At 35.8% G+C, this 18011-nt stretch overlaps 1 protein-coding gene across 2 annotated transcripts in view; it reads left to right on the top strand.

The window, feature by feature from the left end:
• Positions 1-14232, top strand: part of FNIP1 (folliculin interacting protein 1) — a 154679-nt gene extending 140447 nt beyond the window's left edge. For both annotated transcript variants that reach the window (XM_042934488.1, XM_042934481.1), the window contains 3 exons: positions 4266-4463; positions 8936-9051; positions 11431-14232. In XM_042934488.1, coding sequence (XP_042790422.1) covers positions 4266-4463; positions 8936-9051; positions 11431-11509 — 393 coding nt within the window. In that variant the 3' untranslated portion in view covers positions 11510-14232. The remainder of the gene's footprint in view (positions 1-4265; positions 4464-8935; positions 9052-11430) is intronic.
• Positions 14233-18011: the final 3779 nt, after the last annotated feature.

The following is an 18011-nucleotide window of genomic DNA, read 5'->3' as shown; positions in this document are numbered from 1 at the left end:
ACCTGGGTGGCTCAGTTGGTTAAGCATCCAACTTTGACTCAGATCATGGTCTCATGGTTTGTGGGTTTAAGCCCCGTGTTGGATTCTGTGCTGACAGTGCGGAGCCTGCTTGGGATTCTCCCTTTCTCTCTGCCCCTCCTCCACTTATGCTTTCTCTCTCTCTCAAAAACAAATTAAAGAAAAAGAAGTCTTTATATTTACTGTTTCTCACATAAATTACTTTCCATTTTATGACTAGGAAGTATCTGAAGCAGGATACAAGCTTAATTAAGGTTGTGGAAGAGACCACTACAAGGTCTGCCCTGAGAATATTCTCCCATTTGCTATATAGTCTCTCTTTTCTAGAAGTTGATGATGAAGAGAAAGACTAGGATTGTTTAAATTGAAATTTTATCAGATTAGAACATTGCATATGACAGTGCATTAAATGAAAACAAGCAGTCAAAATGAATGACTGTCACTGCCTCCAACTTTGTGTTTTTTTTTAACAACTTCTAAAGCAAGTTTGATTTGAATTATTTCTGATCATAAGCTTGGAATTTAGACCCTTCTCACTTGGGAGACTACCAACCTGGGACCATTTTCCTTTTCGTTACCAAAAAAATAGCTTTTATAGATTAGGGTTAGATACATTTAAAAACAACAAATATATGGAGAGGCAAACCAAGAAACAGACTCTTAACTATGGAGAGCAAACTAGAGTGGAGGTGGGAGGGGAGGATGGATGAAATAGGTGATGGGGATTAAGGAGGGCACTTGTTGGGGCGCCTGGGTGCCTCAGTCGGTTAAGCAGCCGACTTCAGCTCAGGTCATGATCTCACGGTCTGTGGGTTCGAGCCCCGCGTCAGGCTCTGTGCTGAAAGCTCAGAGCCTGGAGCCTGTTTCAGATTCTGTGTCTCCCTCTCTCTTACCCTCCCCCATTCATGCTCTGTCTCTCTCTGTCTCAAAAATAAATAAATGTTAAAAAATTAAAAATAAAATAAAAAAAAAAAGGAGGGCACTTGTTGTGATGAGCACTGGGTGTTGCATGGAAATGATGAGTCATTAAATTTTATACCTGAAACTAATATTACACTGTATGTTAACTAACTGGAATTTGAATAAAAATTTGAGGGAAAAACAAACAAAAATGAAAAATCTTAGCCACATGCCTTTTGATTGAAGAGCGGTAAGGTTAATTTCTAAGGTTTATAACCTTTTAAACAAGGTATGTTTTATAGTAGTTTCCCCATTATCTGTTTAGGCATTTCCTTGTGACAATAATGGATGTAATCCCTTCATAATTTTAATCTCCTAAAGATGCCCACTGCTCTTGAAAGTAGTATCTGCCTTTAACAGTTTGTTATTTCAGTTTTTTTTTTTTTAATTTTTTTAATGTTTATTTATTTTTGAGACAGAGACAGAGTGAGAGTGGGGGAGGGGCAGAGAGAGGGAGACAGAATCTGAAACAGGCTCCAGGCTCTGAGCTATCAGCACAGAGCCCGACGCAGGGCTCGAACTCACAGACCATGAGATCATGACCTGAGCCAAAGTCAGACGCTTAACCGACTGAGCCATCCAGGCGCCCTTCCACTTTGGTTTTTTGATCATACCTCCTGCCTTATTTTTCTTTTATAACCATAGGGATACTTACATTAAAATATACATTTATATCTTTTTTTTAAGTTTATTTTGAGAGAGAGAGTGAGTGGGAGAGAGGCAGAAAGAGAAAGAGAGAATCCCAAGTAGGCTCCCTGTTGTCAGTGCAAAGCCTGATGCAGGGCTGGATCTCAGAAACCATGAGATCACAACCTGAGCCAAAATCAAGAGTTGGACACTTAACCAACTGAGCCACCCAGGCGCCTCTGTTATCTTGTTTCTTAAAAATGTATGGTATAGCTTACATCTTTAGATGTATGTACCATTTCCAGAATTTTATTTCAGTAATTAAGTTGGTTAATTGAAAAATGTTATATTCTTGGTAAAAGTTGAATAAGAAATATTTGAGTATTATTTCATAAAAACAAATACAAACTTAAGAGCTTCATGGAAAGTTTGCACAGTGTAACTTTCCAGGCTTTTTCTTTGCTATTTTCTTCTTCCCCACTTCTCAGTATCATTTTTCACTAATTTAGTCACATGTATCTACTTCTTTCTTTTGAATCTTCTCATGATATTGTCTTTTACAGAATTATCCATATTCCCCTCTGATTGTTTACCAGCAGTCCAATCCATACTTAAAAGTTATGTTCCTTCTATTGTAAAACTCCTAATCACACAGAACCCATTATTGCCCTCCTGCTACCCCCAACTTGATGCCTGTTTTGTCTGTTACACGTAGGTCTTTTTACAGCCAGTTGTATTTATTTTTATCTCTCACACAGGACTGTGAGCTCCATTGTCTTTTTTTACTTAGTGTCAAGCCAAAGGCTTTATTCAGAGTGGTTGTTCTTTAACAGAGGCAAAGGGATATCCTTTCCGTGTGCCAAACCTGGGTTTACTAAGGAGCAAACCTACATTCTTTGCTATAAAATGTGGTAACAGTACAAGTTTGAAAGGAAAAAAGCCATTGGGTTAAAGTATTTCAAATGACAATTTTTAATCTCAGTTTTATTCCTGCTATTCCATATGGCCAGCAGTAAATAAATCCTTAGCTTTTCAAATGTAGAAAGATGTTGAAATATTGAGCACTTGTAGGAGCATCATTTCTTTTTTCTTTCTGTTTTCCTTTAGGACCATTATTTCTTTTTAATAGTGGTGCTATGTACTTGATTGTCATTTTTGGTCTTTGTGTATAAACCATGAGAAGCCAAGGGCATAGCCATGTGCCTTTGGTCCTTTTAATAGTATATGTTAGTTAAAAATATTTTTCATTTTGCCTTAAACTTTCTAATTATAAAAGTGTCACTTAGGTAAATGCTTCTCATAGAAATTCAAACAATATGAAGATACACAAAATCAAAAAGAAATCCTTCTTCATACTCTTAATATTCCATCCACACTTCTTCACAAAGATCTTCATAATAGAGTTTGATTTGAGTATTTTCATTCTTTTCTTTACACATTTTCATTTAGATATAGATACGAATTTTTAAAAAACAACTGGGATATAATATGTATATGGGGTGTATGTGCGTGCATGTGTCAGGGTGTTTATTGACTTTTTTTTTCCTACTTCACCATGTGTCTTGGAGAACCATGTTAGTGCTTGGTGATTTGTTTCCTTTTTAATTTGCTATATTCATAATGTGGATGTATATTGTAGTAAAATAGAAAAACCAGGGAACATAGGCAGCAAGGTATTTCATGTAATCAAGTGATAGCCCCTGAGGTGCTCAAGTAAATCAATGTCTGACAAGGTGGGATAGTTAGCACAGAACCTTACCATTAACTTGTTCATTAGAATTCCTTTTGGACATACTTTGTAAATGTTTAGCTCTTTCAAGGTAAAAAATATTTTCTTTCAATTGCCTGACAGTAGTTAGCACTCAGTAAAATTACTGAATGATCAAAAGACTGGTGACAGTTAACTTCTGGATTAAAGAATACAAAGTTCAGGGGGCGACTTGGTGGCTTAGTGGTTGGCTCAGTGGTTAAGTGTCCAACTTCAGCTCAGGTTATGATCTCGCTGTTTGTGAGTTCGAGCCCCATGTTGGGCTCTGTCCTGACAGCGTGGAGCCTGGAACCTGCTTCGAGTTCTGTGTTCCCCTCTCTTTCTGCCCCTTTCCCACTCATGTGCACGTGCATTCTCTCTCTCTCTCTCTCTCTCTCTCTCTCTCAAAAATGAATAAATATTTTTTAAAAAATTTAAAGAATACAAAGTTCAACCAACTGATGCTTACCAGAATGGAGGTAGGTGGAGAGATGGATGAAACAGATGATGGGAATTAAGGAGGGCACTGGTGATGAGCACCAGGTGATGTTAATGAAGTGTTGACTCACTGTATTTTACACCTGAAGCTAATATTATACTGTATCTTAACTAGAATTCAAATGAAAATTAAAAAAAAAAAAAAGAATAGATTTCTGATAATGAATTTCTACCAATGATGATTTGAAGAAAAAAATTTTTTTCCAATAATGATTTCTGTAAGATATCTCAGGGTATTTGTTACTGAGTTAATTAAATATTCCATTTACCATGGTCAAGGATTCTTTGGCAGTAGGTGTCAGAATTTAATATTCTTTCATTCTGTTTTTGTTTAGTATCTCTTCCTTGCCTTATTTTCATTAACATTTATTTGAAAACTTCATTTGCTTATCTTAAGATGAATTCTTCTTTTCAGCATCCAGTGTTGGATGAACCAATAGCAGAAGCTGTCTGTATTATAGCAGATATGGATAAATGGACTGTTCAAGTGGCCAGTAGCCAGAGACGAATGACAGATAATAAATTGGGAAAGGAAGTATTGGTTTCCAGTCTTGTTTCCAACCTGCTTCATTCCACTCTTCAGCTTTATAAGCATAACTTGTCTCCAAATTTTGTAAGTATGTAAGGCTTGAATTATTTAGCACTCTGATAGGTGACTAAACTTTAGTATGTGCCTACATTGAATACTGTTGTTAGCTTCATCACTGTTGCCTGGAAGAAAGATGTTATGGTGTGAATGTTTGTATTTCCCTAAAATCCATGTGTTGAAGCCCAAACACCTGATAGGATTCTGTTCGGAGATGGGCCTTTGGGAGGTAATTAGGGTTAGATTAGGTGATGAGGGTGGGGACCTCATGATGGCATTAGTGGCTTTCTAAGAAAAGCAAAAGAGATTGTGAGGATGCAGCTACAGGCAGTGCTCTGTCTGCCTGGAAGAGAGTTCTCATCAGAACTGGACCCTGCTGGCACCCTGATCTTTGGACTTCCAGCATCCAGAAATGTTGTTTAAATCATTGAATCTGTGCTATTTTGTAATGGCAGCCCAAACTCAGAAAGAGATGTGAACATTTCTGTATATTGTATGGTTGCAGCAGCCAGAATTTAGTGCCTGACTTGTGTCATGTAAGGTATGGATATGCAATGCCTGCACCCCTGCCCCATCTTTGTGCAGAATGCCATTGCATTCTAGAGCCTCATTGTTGTGTCAGGACTTTGAATGACCCCTCTTCTAATACTGAATAACCTCTTACTGAGGACACCATTTCCAATTTCCAAAGTTCTTTTTTTTTTCTTTTTAGGAGAAATCTAATACAGCTTAGTTAAAAACCTCCATAAATCAACATTATAAAGGCCACATATAACAAATCTACAGCTAACATTATTCTCAGTGGTGAAAGACTGAAAGTTTTACCCCTTAGATCAAGGACAAGGCATGGATGCCCACTTTCACCACTTCTATTGTACATAGTACTGGAAATTGCTAGGCAGAGCAGTTAAGCAAGAAGAAGAAACAAAAAGTATCCTAATTGGAAAGGAAAAGGTGAAATTATCTCTGCAGATGACATAATCTTAAATGTAGAAAACTTAAAGATTCCACAAAAGAACAGATAGAGCTAATAAATGAATCCAGCAAATCTGCAAGGTACAAAATCAGCAAGGATAGTTGTACTTCCATATACTAGCAATGAACAATCTAAAATGGAAGTTAAGAAAGCACTTAAAATAGCATCAAAAGAATAAATTACTTAGTAATAAATTTGACCAGACCCAAATGGCTTGTATACTGAAAACTAGAAAACATTGCTGAAAGAAATAAAAGACATACATAAAGAGAAAGACATCTAGTGTTCATAAATTGGAAGTCTTAGTATTATTAAGATGACTGTACTACCCAAAGTAATCTACTTACTCAGTACAATCCTTAGAAAAAATCCCAATGACTTCTTTTTTTTTTGAGGAAATAGATCAAGTATCCTAAAATTTGTATGGTCTCTCAAAGGACTTAAAGAGCCAAAATAATCCTAAAAAAAGAAAAAGATGGAGGATTCACACCTCCTGATTTCAAAACTTAGTACAAAGTGACAATCTTCAAAACAGTTTGATATGGCTTTGGGACAGACACATAAAGCAATAGAATATGATAGCCCCCAAATAAACCTTTACTTACATGGTCAGTTGGTTTTGGACAAAGGAGTCACGACCATTCAAAGAGGACAAGAGCTTTTGCAATAAATCGTGTTGAGAAAACTGGATATCCACATGGCAAAAGCATGAAATTGCGCCCTTTATGCCATGTACAAAAATGAACTCAAACTTGAATGTGACTTAAACCTAAACTTAAACCTAAACTTAAGTGCTTAAACTGTGTATAAAACTGTTTGAAGAAAACCTTGGGGGATAATCTTTATGACATTTGATTTGGCACTGATTACTTGGATTTAAAATCAAAAGCACAGAGATGCCTGGGTGGCTCAGTTGGTTAAGTGTTCGACTTGGGGCAGGTCATGATTTCACAGCTTGTGAGTTCGAGCCCCATGTCCAGGCTCTGTGCTGACAACTCAGAGCCTGGAGTCTGCTTTGGATTCTGTGTCTCCCTCTCTCTCTGCCCTTCCCCTGCTTGCCTTTCTCTCTCTCTCTCTCTCTCTCTCTCTCTCTCTCTCTCTCTATCTCACTCTCAAAAATAAATGGACATTAAAAAAAATTTTAGAAGCACAGGCAAGAAAAGTAAAAAGTAGATACATGGGACTTCAGCAAATTCAAATTTTTGTACATCAAAGGACATTATCAACAAGTGAAAAGACAATGTGCAGGGTAGGGGAAAATATTTGTAAATCATGTATCTTCCAAGAGATTGGTGTCCAGAATATATAGAGAACTCCCACAATTCAACAACAAAAAAGAAAAACTCAATTTGAAAGTTGGCAAATAGACATTTCTCTAAAGATGTACAAACAGTCGTTGAGCATATGAAAAGATCTTCAACATCATTAGTCATTAGGAAAATGTAAATCAAAACCACAGTAAGATACTCCTTCACACCCATAAGTATGGTTCCGATCAAAAACAAGAATAACAAGGATTAGCCAAAATGTGGAGAAATGGGAACCCTTGCGCAATGCTGGTGGGAGTGTAAAATGGTGCAGCTGCTGTGCAAAACACTTTGGCAGTTCCCTAAAGAGTTTAACGTTGTATTGCCCCATGATTCAGCAATTCTACTTCTGGGTTGATACTCATAACATTTGAAAGCAGGGACTCAAATAATTGTACTGTCATGTTCATGGCAACATTATTTCCAATGGCCAAAAGTTGGAAATAACTCATGTCCATCAACAAATGAATGGATAAACAAAATGTGGTATAATACATAGAATGGGATATTTGAGTCATAAAAAGGAATGTAATTCTAATACCTTTTGATACAGCATGGATGAACCTTGCACACATTATGCTATGTAGAATTAGCAAAAAGGACAGATATTATATGATTCTAGCTAAGTGAGGTATCTAGAATAGGCAAATTCATAGAGATAGAAAGTAGATAGAGATTACCAAGGGCTTGGGGGAAGGAGGGAATGAGGAGTTATTATGTAATGGGTGCAGAGTTTCTGTTTGGGATAATGAAAAAAAGTTCTTGAAATGGATTGTGATGATGGTTGCACAACATTGTGACTGTACTTAATGCCACAGAATTGTATACTTAAAAATGGTTAATATAGTAAATTCCCAGATATATGTAAATTATATGTAAAGCTTATAGGTGTGTGTGTGTATGTATAATTTCTGTTTTGCTTTTCCAAGAAGAAAGTGGGTTGTTATTAGCAGTTTTGGGGTTTTTTTTTGTTTGTTTTTTTTTTTGTTTTTTTTTGAGTAAGCTCCATGCCCAGTGTGAGACTCAAGCTCACAATCCTGAGATCAAGAGTCACACGGTCTACAGACTGAGCCAGCCAGCCAGTCACACCTGTTAGCAGTTTTAATAGTTGATTTTCATTGGAAAGGAATGGTCTGCAAGAATTTAGTGGGTTTTGTTTGTTTTTGTTTTAAATATTTATTTATTTTGAGAGAGAGAGCGCGCACACGCCAGAGGGTGCACAGCAGGGGAGGGGCAGAGAGAGAGAGAAGGAGAGAATGAGAGAGAATTCCATGCAGGCTCTGAGCTATCAGGGCAGAGCTGGACACAGGTCTTGATCTCACAAACCGAGATCGTGACCTGAGCTGAAATCGATAATCTGTTGCTGAACCTACTGAGCCACCCAGGCATCCTGAGAATTTAGTGTTTTAACACCTGAAACTCATGTTTTGTCCTCATACATGTATAGCATTAATTCACATGAAAAATCCCCTATTGTATTTAATTGAGCAAGTTAGTTGATAAATGGAGTGTGTATGTGTTTTAGTTTTTAATGTTCTAGCCTAGAAACCTCTCTTTTCTAGTAAGGACTACTGAGCATTCTCTGTGAGCTGTTGTAGACTTTTTTCTTTAACTCCCCAGAGTAGAATGCACCCTGTCCTATGTAAATATGTTTGAAATGTATCATGAGTATTATATTTATCAAATTTGGAATAAAAGTGTTTTTTAAAGCTATGGAAATGTGTAGTGATAGTTTCACATCTTTTTGAATGTACTTAATGCTTCTCAGTTGTACACTTAAAAATGGTTAAAAAGGAAAATTTTATATTGTGTTTAATTTACTGCATTAAAAAACAACAACAACACAGGGTTCCTGGATGGCTCAGTCAGTTAAGCATTTGACTCTTGATTTTGGCTCAGGTCATGATCTCATGGATTCATGATATTGGGCCCCACGTTGGGCTCTGCGCTGATAGTGCAGAGCTTGCTTGGGATTCTCTCTCCCTCCCTCTCTCCGAACCTCTCCTGCTCCCACTCTCTTTATCTCTCTCAAAATAAATAAACTTTTAAAAAATCTCTGTAGGATCTAAATGTTTGATATGAGCAAGAAAAAAATTTACACTCCTTTAGCTAAAATTATGTGCTTTAAAAATGTGCTCAAAATTTTAATTTATATACAAATAACTAAACAGAATTGTCACAAATGTGATGCTTTGGAATTTCTACCTTCACTGCAGTGTGTAATGCATCTCGAAGACCGATTACAGGAGTTATACTTCAAGAGCAAAATGCTGTCTGAATACCTGAAAGGACAGATGCGTGTCCATGTCAAGGAACTAGGAGTGGTTCTAGGGTATGTTTATGGTTTCTTTTCTGGCTTTGTTTTCTCGTTACACTTTTTTTTTTTTAATTTTTTTTTTTTATGTTTATTCATTTTTGAAAGACAGAGACAGAGCACAAGTAGGGGTGGTTAGAGAGAGAGGGAGACACAGAATCTGAAGCACGCTTCCAGCTCTGAGCTGTCAGCACAGAGCCCGACGTGGGGCTCAAACTCAGGAACTGTGAGATCATGACCTGAGCTGAAGTCGGAGGCTCAACCGACTGAGCCACGCAGGCCCCCCTCGTTACACTTTCTTTAGAAAAGGAATGTTCCTCAGAATTGCCTTTTTTCATTTTAAGTTATTTTCCTGTTAGAAGCTGAACAGTTACCAGTTGGGTTGCTCTGTACCATATAAAAGCACATCCCTGGCCTCCACTTGTACTATTACAGTAAGTTGAGAATATGGTCAGATAAAAATGAACTAAAATCTGAATTTTCATCTTAGTGAAAATAAGTAAGTATTCATTTTTATTCATTTATGTGTTAAAACTCATCATTCCCAGCATATGACCTGCCATCCACATGAGCTGATTGAAATAACACCATTCTGTGGGTGGTAGAACATTATCTACATATTACTTACTATTCATTCCCTATTATCTTTATATTATATCTGTTTACTTTGCAGTTACTCCTGGGGAAAAGACACTTTCCTAAAATGCCAACTGAAGGAGGAACAGGAAGTTGGTGGGAGGCATTGTATAGCCCTTTTCCTTATATTCTGTAGTCACTTTGCCTATGTTCTATGGCTACTGTGTGTGTGTGTGTGTGTGTGTGTGTGTGTGTGTGTGTGTGAGAATGTCAATTATTTCTCGAAATCCTGTTGAATAAATTAAAACAGGGTAGAAATTTTTAAAATTAAGCTTTTTAGAAGGGAGGGAAAGTCAACATTAAGTAGCAACTGTGCATCAGAAACCAAATTAAATTCTTTGATTAATGTTAATCCTCATCATCTAGACTGGACATAGATGATTCTGTGTGTGTCATGTCTTTTTTTTTTAAATTTAAACTAGCTTTTAATTTATTATGCATATAACCAGATTTTACAGTGCATTTTGACATAAAATTAAAATTAATTCATCAGTGTCTTTTCCTAAACTTCTAACCCTCACCCACATAGTTGATGGATTGTCTCTTCTTACAGAATTTTTAAATGTAGAGGATAAAAAATATAAATTAGTTTGTATTCTACATATCATCCTGCAATTTGCCTTGGAATAGATGTTGAATGTTCATACAAGCACACACTAATTTATTTTTAATGGTTGTATAGCATTTCATTATTTGATAGAATTTAAATCATTTTCAGGTTTTTTGCTGTTACAAATTAGTGCTGAAATGAATATAAATCTTTGAAGTTTGTAGGATAAATTCTTAGAAGTAGAATTTTTGGTTAAAGGACATGTGTATTAAATTTTTGATAGATATTGTTAGTTATTGTGATAGGTAATACTAAAGGTTATCCAAAAAATATCAGAATAGATTCTCACAGACAGCAGGAAGCTACCTCTTCCTACTGCTGCCTATTAGCAAATTTTTTCATCTTTGTTAAACTACTAGCTGAAAAAATGTAATAGGATTTTACTCAGATTTATTCTCTAACTGTGAATGAATCTGCATAACTTTTTCTGTCTTTATTGGCCTTTTTTTCCCCTATAAATTATTTGTGGTAGGATGAATTTTTAAGAAGCATCCATTACTTCTTCCCAGTACTTCTTTTTATAAAAACATTTGTATCCAGGGGTGCCTGGGTGACTCAGTCGGTTAAGCATCTGACTTCAGCTCAGGTCATGATCTCATGGTTTGTGGGTTCGAGCCCCACATCGGGCCCTGTGCTGACAGCTCGGAGCCCAGAGCCTGTTTCTGATTCTGTGTCTCCCCCTCTTTCTACCCCTCCCATGCTCATGCTCTGTCTCTGTCTCTCAATAATAAATAAACATTTAAAAAAAAAACCCTTTTTTTTTTTTAAATAAGAAAACATTTGTATCCAAAACAGTATGGGTGCACACAATTTTTCTATTATTTATTGTATTTCTTACATACTGTCCCTTGCCCTGATACATGGTCCATTAGCAGGTCAGTGATATGCTTTCCTACATCCATGATCTTGTTGCTGTTGGGTTTCAGAGACTTTCTTTTTAAAAAATCTTTGGCTCTGGTTTTTACTTACTGAAAAATTTCCAGCTTGTGTTATCTTCGACTCTCTTCTTATCCTTTTCCTTTTGGCCAGAGTGCCCTATGTTCTTGACATCTGAGATATAGTGTGACTTTACCCATAGCACTTACTGCCTGTAGGACACATGTCCTGGGTACAGAATGCCTAACCTGAAATTTTTTTTTTCTTTATTTCAGGATTGAATCCAGTGATCTTCCTCTTCTGGCTGCTGTAGCAAGCACTCACTCTCCATATGTTGCTCAGATACTCCTTTAACACAAAGGTCAATAGAAATTAACTTTGGTAGAAAGTTAAATAGAAACTAAAGAAGCAGATGCAACATGCATTTATGGCTTTTTTTCTCCCTGTTAGACTTCCATCTGAATGAGTCAAATGCCTGGGTATCCTGCATTGCAGTACATATTGTGTGATCATTGGATTGCTTTTTCCTTTTGGCTGGACTTTTGGGTGGTGGTATATTTTTAACCAAGTGAGCCTAAAGCAGCATAAATAATATTTAGGGAAAGCATTTGAAAAAGCCAAAGTATAGAAATTTCTACAAAATGAATATCATCAAGGAATTTCATATGATCACTCCTGTGTTGCCACACCCATAAATAGCATTGGATATCTCACAATTAAATGACTCAGAAATAGTCATTTAATTAATTTGAATTCCTTATTTCTAAGGTATGGAGACCTATAAAAACTTGATTATTCTTTTGTTTTTCAATTCAAAATAGCTAATTTTAGAGTATTTCTCAAACTATTTTAAATAGCCTGTTAATTATAATAATTCAGAATAATGAGTGTAAATGTGTGTATGTTATCCATCCAAGTGTACATATGTATCTATTTTTTAAAGAAGCAGAGGTAGAAATACAAGATTGATTGGTAAACATGTCTTTTTAAAAAAAATATTTTCAACTAGTATCAGTTGTAAATAGTGTTGAAATGTTGCTTTCTGGTGAATTATCTGTTTCACACACCCTAAAACATAACTAAAGCCAATCTTTTTTTTAAGGCTGAGTAATGTAGGTTCCCCAAATAAAAATACTACTTTATACCATTTGTTTTGTTTGTAAGAATAAGCTAATTCTTATAAATGTTAGTATTTACATTTTTGCATCTAATTTAATAAATAAAAATTAGGATTAAAAATTGCACCAAAGCATTGGGAAAAATAATACTGTTTTCTTTAAAAGTGCTCAGGTAGCCAAGGCCTTTGCTTTCAATATCAGCCCTTCTTGAACCCATAGGAACTGAATGTTTGTTTCACTGCTTCATAATAATCAGTTTACACTAATAGAGCTTATTAATTCTTAAAATTACTCTTTTCTCTAATAGCCCCTCCCTTCCAAAATCTAATTTGTTTTCAGAATTTTCACTTTTCAGTTGTTAATATTTTTTGTATATATTGTAGAGTGTTGCTTATAAGAAAGGCTAATATGGAACCAAACTCTTGTAAGTAATGTAAATATAAAGATGGGTAGATAAAGTTTTCATTATGCTCTACTACCTCAGTTTACTTGAATACTACATTATAGTTTATTCTTTACTTACCTGATTTAAGATACTTTTAATGCTAAAAGTGAAATTGGTTTCTGCTTTCATGGACTATTTTCATCATAATTAATTGATTAGCTTAAAAAAACTACTTGCTATTCTCTTACTCAATATAATTACTGTATAATACATTCATTCTTGCTGTTTGAATTTTCAGTAAATAAGGACGATTTCTGTGGTTTGTTTAGTCTTTGGCCTTGAATTTATAGTGTTGGGTCACATTTTGCTTTGTTCTTTATGTATTCATGAACTCTCTAATAGAAAAGAAATGGTTATTTTAATGGAGTGTAAACCTGAAATTGTTGTGCCTGTAATCATTGTTGCCCCTGTGTCCTGTCACCTGGTCCCAGTTAATACCTGAGTCTCCCATGGATGACTTGCTGCCAAGGAGCATTTATAGATCTGTTTTCTTTGGCTTGAGTTTCTTATTCCATTAATTACTGAAATTCTTCCCTCTTTAATTGTTTGGGATTCTATAGTCAGTCTCTTTGGCAGGATTCAGAGTATAGACAGATTCATATGGGGCCACTGTACATTATTTTTTTTTATTGTAGTTCAAATGATATGTATGTAGCAGGTAGATAATGTCTGATTTTGCTTGTTTTCTTTTTTTAATTAATCATCAAATGATTCACAGTCCTGTTTGAAATCTCTATCATTTAGGAAATCTAGTCTTCAGTAAATGGATGGCCCATGCTACTACCGTTCCTTTTAAAACTAAGCTTTGCTCAGAAGGAAGAACCTTAGTTTCTTAATAGAATCATTAATCCTTATAGGATTCCTGAGTTTTATAATTCCTAACCCTCTGTAATTTCTACTGCCTTCATCATAGTCATGTTTTTCCTTACACAAAGCCCAAGGAATGAGCTGCTACTTCTTTAAAGTGTGATCATTATGATGAATGTGAAAAGAGTTCTGGCCTGTTCACAATAATTTTTTCAACTTCTTATGGTACAAACAGTTATGTGTTACATATTTTAAAAACCTGTTTGATGCAACAGGGAATAAAAAAACCCTGTTAATGTTGCAACAGGAAATGAAAAAGGGATCTTTTACATTATAGATTTAAAACTAATTTTTCCTTGTATATAAACTAATTGGTTTGTTTTGAAATATTTTTAGCTTTTACTAATGTGTCTTAATTTTGAGTTTGAAAATGTTAAGTGCAATAAACATACTAGCACAGATTTCATTTTGTTGCAATTGGCATACACTGGGGATGATCACTTAAAAAAAAAGATTTTACACCATGCCTACTTCTGGTGGATGTCTTATGAGATTGTTCTGCTTTCTCTTAAGTTATTTAGATGGTGGGATATGTAAAATGTACATACTTGTTCCTTGTTCTGTATACATTTCTCAAATGTACACCTGTATTATAATAACCTCCCAGTTCTAGGGGAAATTTGTGCAATAAATACACGTCGATTTGATGGATGATGTTAGTCTCTTTCATGTGTTAATAAGGTGTATGTAACATCATAGACTCCGATGTCACCTCACTTGGATTCTTTTCACAAGTGTGGCACTTCTACATATATGACCATGTTCATTATGTCCTCCTTTAATCCTAAATTTCTTTATTGGTATATAGTAGAATCTGCTTCCTAATATGGTTGTGTGGATCAAGTGAAATAGTGAACGTCAAAAATTTATCTCAGTGCACGGCACACCCCACATGGTCAATAATTCTTGGCTGCTGCGTTATAAGGTATTCTGTCCAGTCTCCCCTGTATGGCACCCAGCTCTTGGGGGGAGAATTTAACATATGTTCTTGTGAATAAAAACCTAGCCACAAAAAATATACTGGTATAATGTTACATTTGACCTGTTCCTCATGATGACAGATAGAAAATCTTCTTTTTGAAAACAAACTAAACATCATTTAAAACCTAGAAGAATCATGTAAACCTGTTAAGAACATGTATTCAATACAAAGTACCATTGGCCTTATAATTAAACAAAAAATTCGCCAGTTGGTTTGGATTTTTATTCTGATTTGTTCACTGATTGTGCGTGTTGGCTCTGAGCAAGTCTATCCTCTTCATCTGCATTATAGGGTAAGTAAGCTCTTCCATCAATCCAGAGTGCCTGCTTTGCGGTAGTGATTAAGCCCTGAGTAAGCTGTTGAGATGCTACCTTATCTTACTCAGGCTGGTCGATTTGGGCAGAGTTATGCCAGGAGATAGGATTAGATCTGTTTTCATATCATTTTATATATATGACTCTTAAATTTGACCAAAGAAAATAAGTGCACTATTTTAAAGCAGAGAGGAAGTATCAAGTATTTGGGTATCATCCGTCAGATATTTTAAAAGTTTATAATTGGTACCTGTGTCTATATGTGCTGTTCCTGTATATAAGTGATATCTTGTAACATTTCTGACAAGTGTAGAGGAATGGTTTTGGTAATAAGAATCTGAAAATACAGAATTTCATCTGAGATCGTGTAGTCTTTGAGGGTTTGTTTTGTTTCTCAGACGAGAATGGTTTCCAACTACTATGTGGTGACGAATGTATTGTAAAAAATTATTTGGTATTTCTTTGTTTTTGCCAATGTAGAATGTAGGAGTTGGATGGCAAACAAGACCAAAGTGAGTTGAAGGTACAATGGGAGCTGGGGTATTGTAGTTCTGAGTAGGAAGGACTTAGATAGAAAGGCAGAGGTTGGAGAGTATAGAGCTGCTTATCCTTGCTTTGGAGTGCAGACCATGGACTTGGTCATGTTTGTTCCAGGTTTAACATTTGAGACTCCCCTTAAAAAAAAAACAAAAAACAAAAAACTATAAGCAGCCCTAAAGATGTTTTTAAAGAATATGTGAAGTATTCATTCATTATTTGTCAGGAGAACTTTGGTGGTCTTAAAGCATATGCTACCTCCTGAGACTTGGTCCCTTCTAGTTCTTTTTAAAGGGACTCTCTGGTGAAAGTATGAGCCTAGTCTGATCCCTTCATCAGATTGCAGTCTCTGGGTTAACACTGATCAGACCTCCAACAGATAAGATAAGCCTGTATTTACTCTAAGGAGAGTATTAAGTTGAAGAGGCTTGAGCTTCCATTTTTCCAAGTGACTGTTTTAACAAGGGCAGTCCAAAAATAGATGTATACACCTCAATGCTCAAATTCAGATTCTTGGTAAAGGCAGTGTTACCTAAATAGTCTTCAGGGGAGTAACACTGTTGAAATGTGTTAAGGGCGGTATTATTTTCTCAAGAAACTTGTGATGCCACTTTTGTGTCGCACATTTAGTCCAGCACTTACAGGTCAGTATCATTCACTGCATGAAAGGTCTGGAATTAGTTGGGTCAGACTAGTCCAGAACCTGAGTTAGTTTCAAGTAGTTTTCAAACCTGGTCACATATTAGAAATACCTATGTAGCTTTTGAGAAATATTAATTCCTAGACCTCACCCTCAGGTCCTGATTTAATAACCGTAATTGACCTTACTTAAAGATTTGGGCCAGAAAATGCTCTTCTTTTTCATAGTGACTCAGACTCCCAGCATATACCAAATCTCAATTCTTCACTTTATTCTAGGTGCTATTAAAAACACGGCTTTTTACTTGCATGTTTTTGTTGGTTTGCTATTATTTTGGAAAGACAGACATTATGAGTATGTCTGCCTAATTAGGATTTGGTTTTGCCTAAAGCATTTGCTTAGCCAGAACTTTCTTTGCCATTGGAGAGCAATCAAGTGCCTATCTTTTTTTATAGCAAAATCCCCTCTTAATTACTTAGTCCTTAGGTAGTTTCATTTATTCATTCAACAAACACTGATTGAGCACTTATTATGTGCTGGGCACAAGTCTGGATGCCAGTGATATGCCAATAAATAACACAAACCTTCTTCTGTGTTCTCATGGAGTTTACATATTTCCCACCAGTGGAAGAGATAGACGAAAATATGGTGTCAGGTTGTGGTAAGTACAATGGAGAAAAATAAGGTAGGGTAAGGAGTTAAGCCATTTTTTCTTTTTAAGATTTAACCATGTTTTGTTTTTCCTAGGAGTTAGTAAACTGTTTGTATTCAGAACCATTATGGTTCCTTTCCTACCTGGTATCTACCAGGTAGTACTGGTGAATCCCATCCCAAAGGTGGCCTTTTCTCTGAAAGTAGCTATTAGAGCTTTCAGTATCAATTCACTTTTTTCAGCATACCAGAACATAAAAGATGGTAAGGACAAGATAGATTTTGAAAATGTGTGTGGGGTGCCTGGGTGGTTCAGTCCGTTATGCATCTGACTCGGCTCAGGTCATGATCTTATGGTTTTTGGGCTCTGTGCTGACAGCAAGGAGCCTGCTTGGGATTCCCTCCCTGTCCATCTCTCTCTGCCCCCCACCCCCATTTGTGCACAGGCACATACACTCTGTCTCTCAAATAAACTTAAAAAAAAAGTGCTTTAATTTCGATTTGTATAGCTACCATGAACATTAATGTATTGTTTTCACTGTTGTTGTCTTATGGTAAAGCCTAAAAGTAAGTTATTTTTGTATAGTTAATTCATTTTTTCATGAAATATTATATACAGAAAAATGAATATACACTAATGTAACCATCACTTAGGTCAAGAAGTAAATCATTTTTAGTAACCTAGAAGCCCCTTCCTCCACGTGCCCTGTCCTGATATACTCCTCTTTCTTATTTTTCTAACTACCAACCTGGCTTTTGTGAACATCATCTCCCTTTTTCTTTATAATTTTATCTGTCTTTGCATCCCTATGTGATATAATTTAATTTTGCTTGTGTTTGAACAAGCATATAATTATACTTGATATTTTGTGGTTTGCTTTTTTCCCCGCTCAACACTCTGCTGGTGATTCATCCATGTATTATGCAGTCGATATGCTACTGAATGCATATACCATAATATACCCATTCTCTTATTGATGGACGTGTTATTTTTTAGTTTTTGGCTAATATGAACAATGAACATTTTTGTTCATCTTTTCTGGTGTACATGGGTATTCTTCAGGACATACATCAAGGATTGTCAAAGGGTATGTTTCAGCTTTACTACATAATTTTTTTGCCAAAGCAGTTTTCCAGTTAACACTTAATCTGCAGTTTGTGAGAGTTCTTCTTGTTCCACATCTTCATGAATACCTCAGTGTGTTTCTGAAAGTTATTTTTTTTTTAATGTTTAATGTTTATTTTTAAGAGACGGATATAGAGTGCGAATGGGGAAGGGGTAGAGAGAGAAGGGAGACAGAG

The sequence above is a fragment of the Panthera leo genome, chromosome A1, assembly GCF_018350215.1.
Source record: "Panthera leo isolate Ple1 chromosome A1, P.leo_Ple1_pat1.1, whole genome shotgun sequence".
Lineage (NCBI taxonomy): Eukaryota > Metazoa > Chordata > Mammalia > Carnivora > Felidae > Panthera > Panthera leo.
The sequence above is the reverse complement of the archived record's forward strand: the minus strand, read 5'-3'. Positions and strand labels throughout refer to the sequence as shown.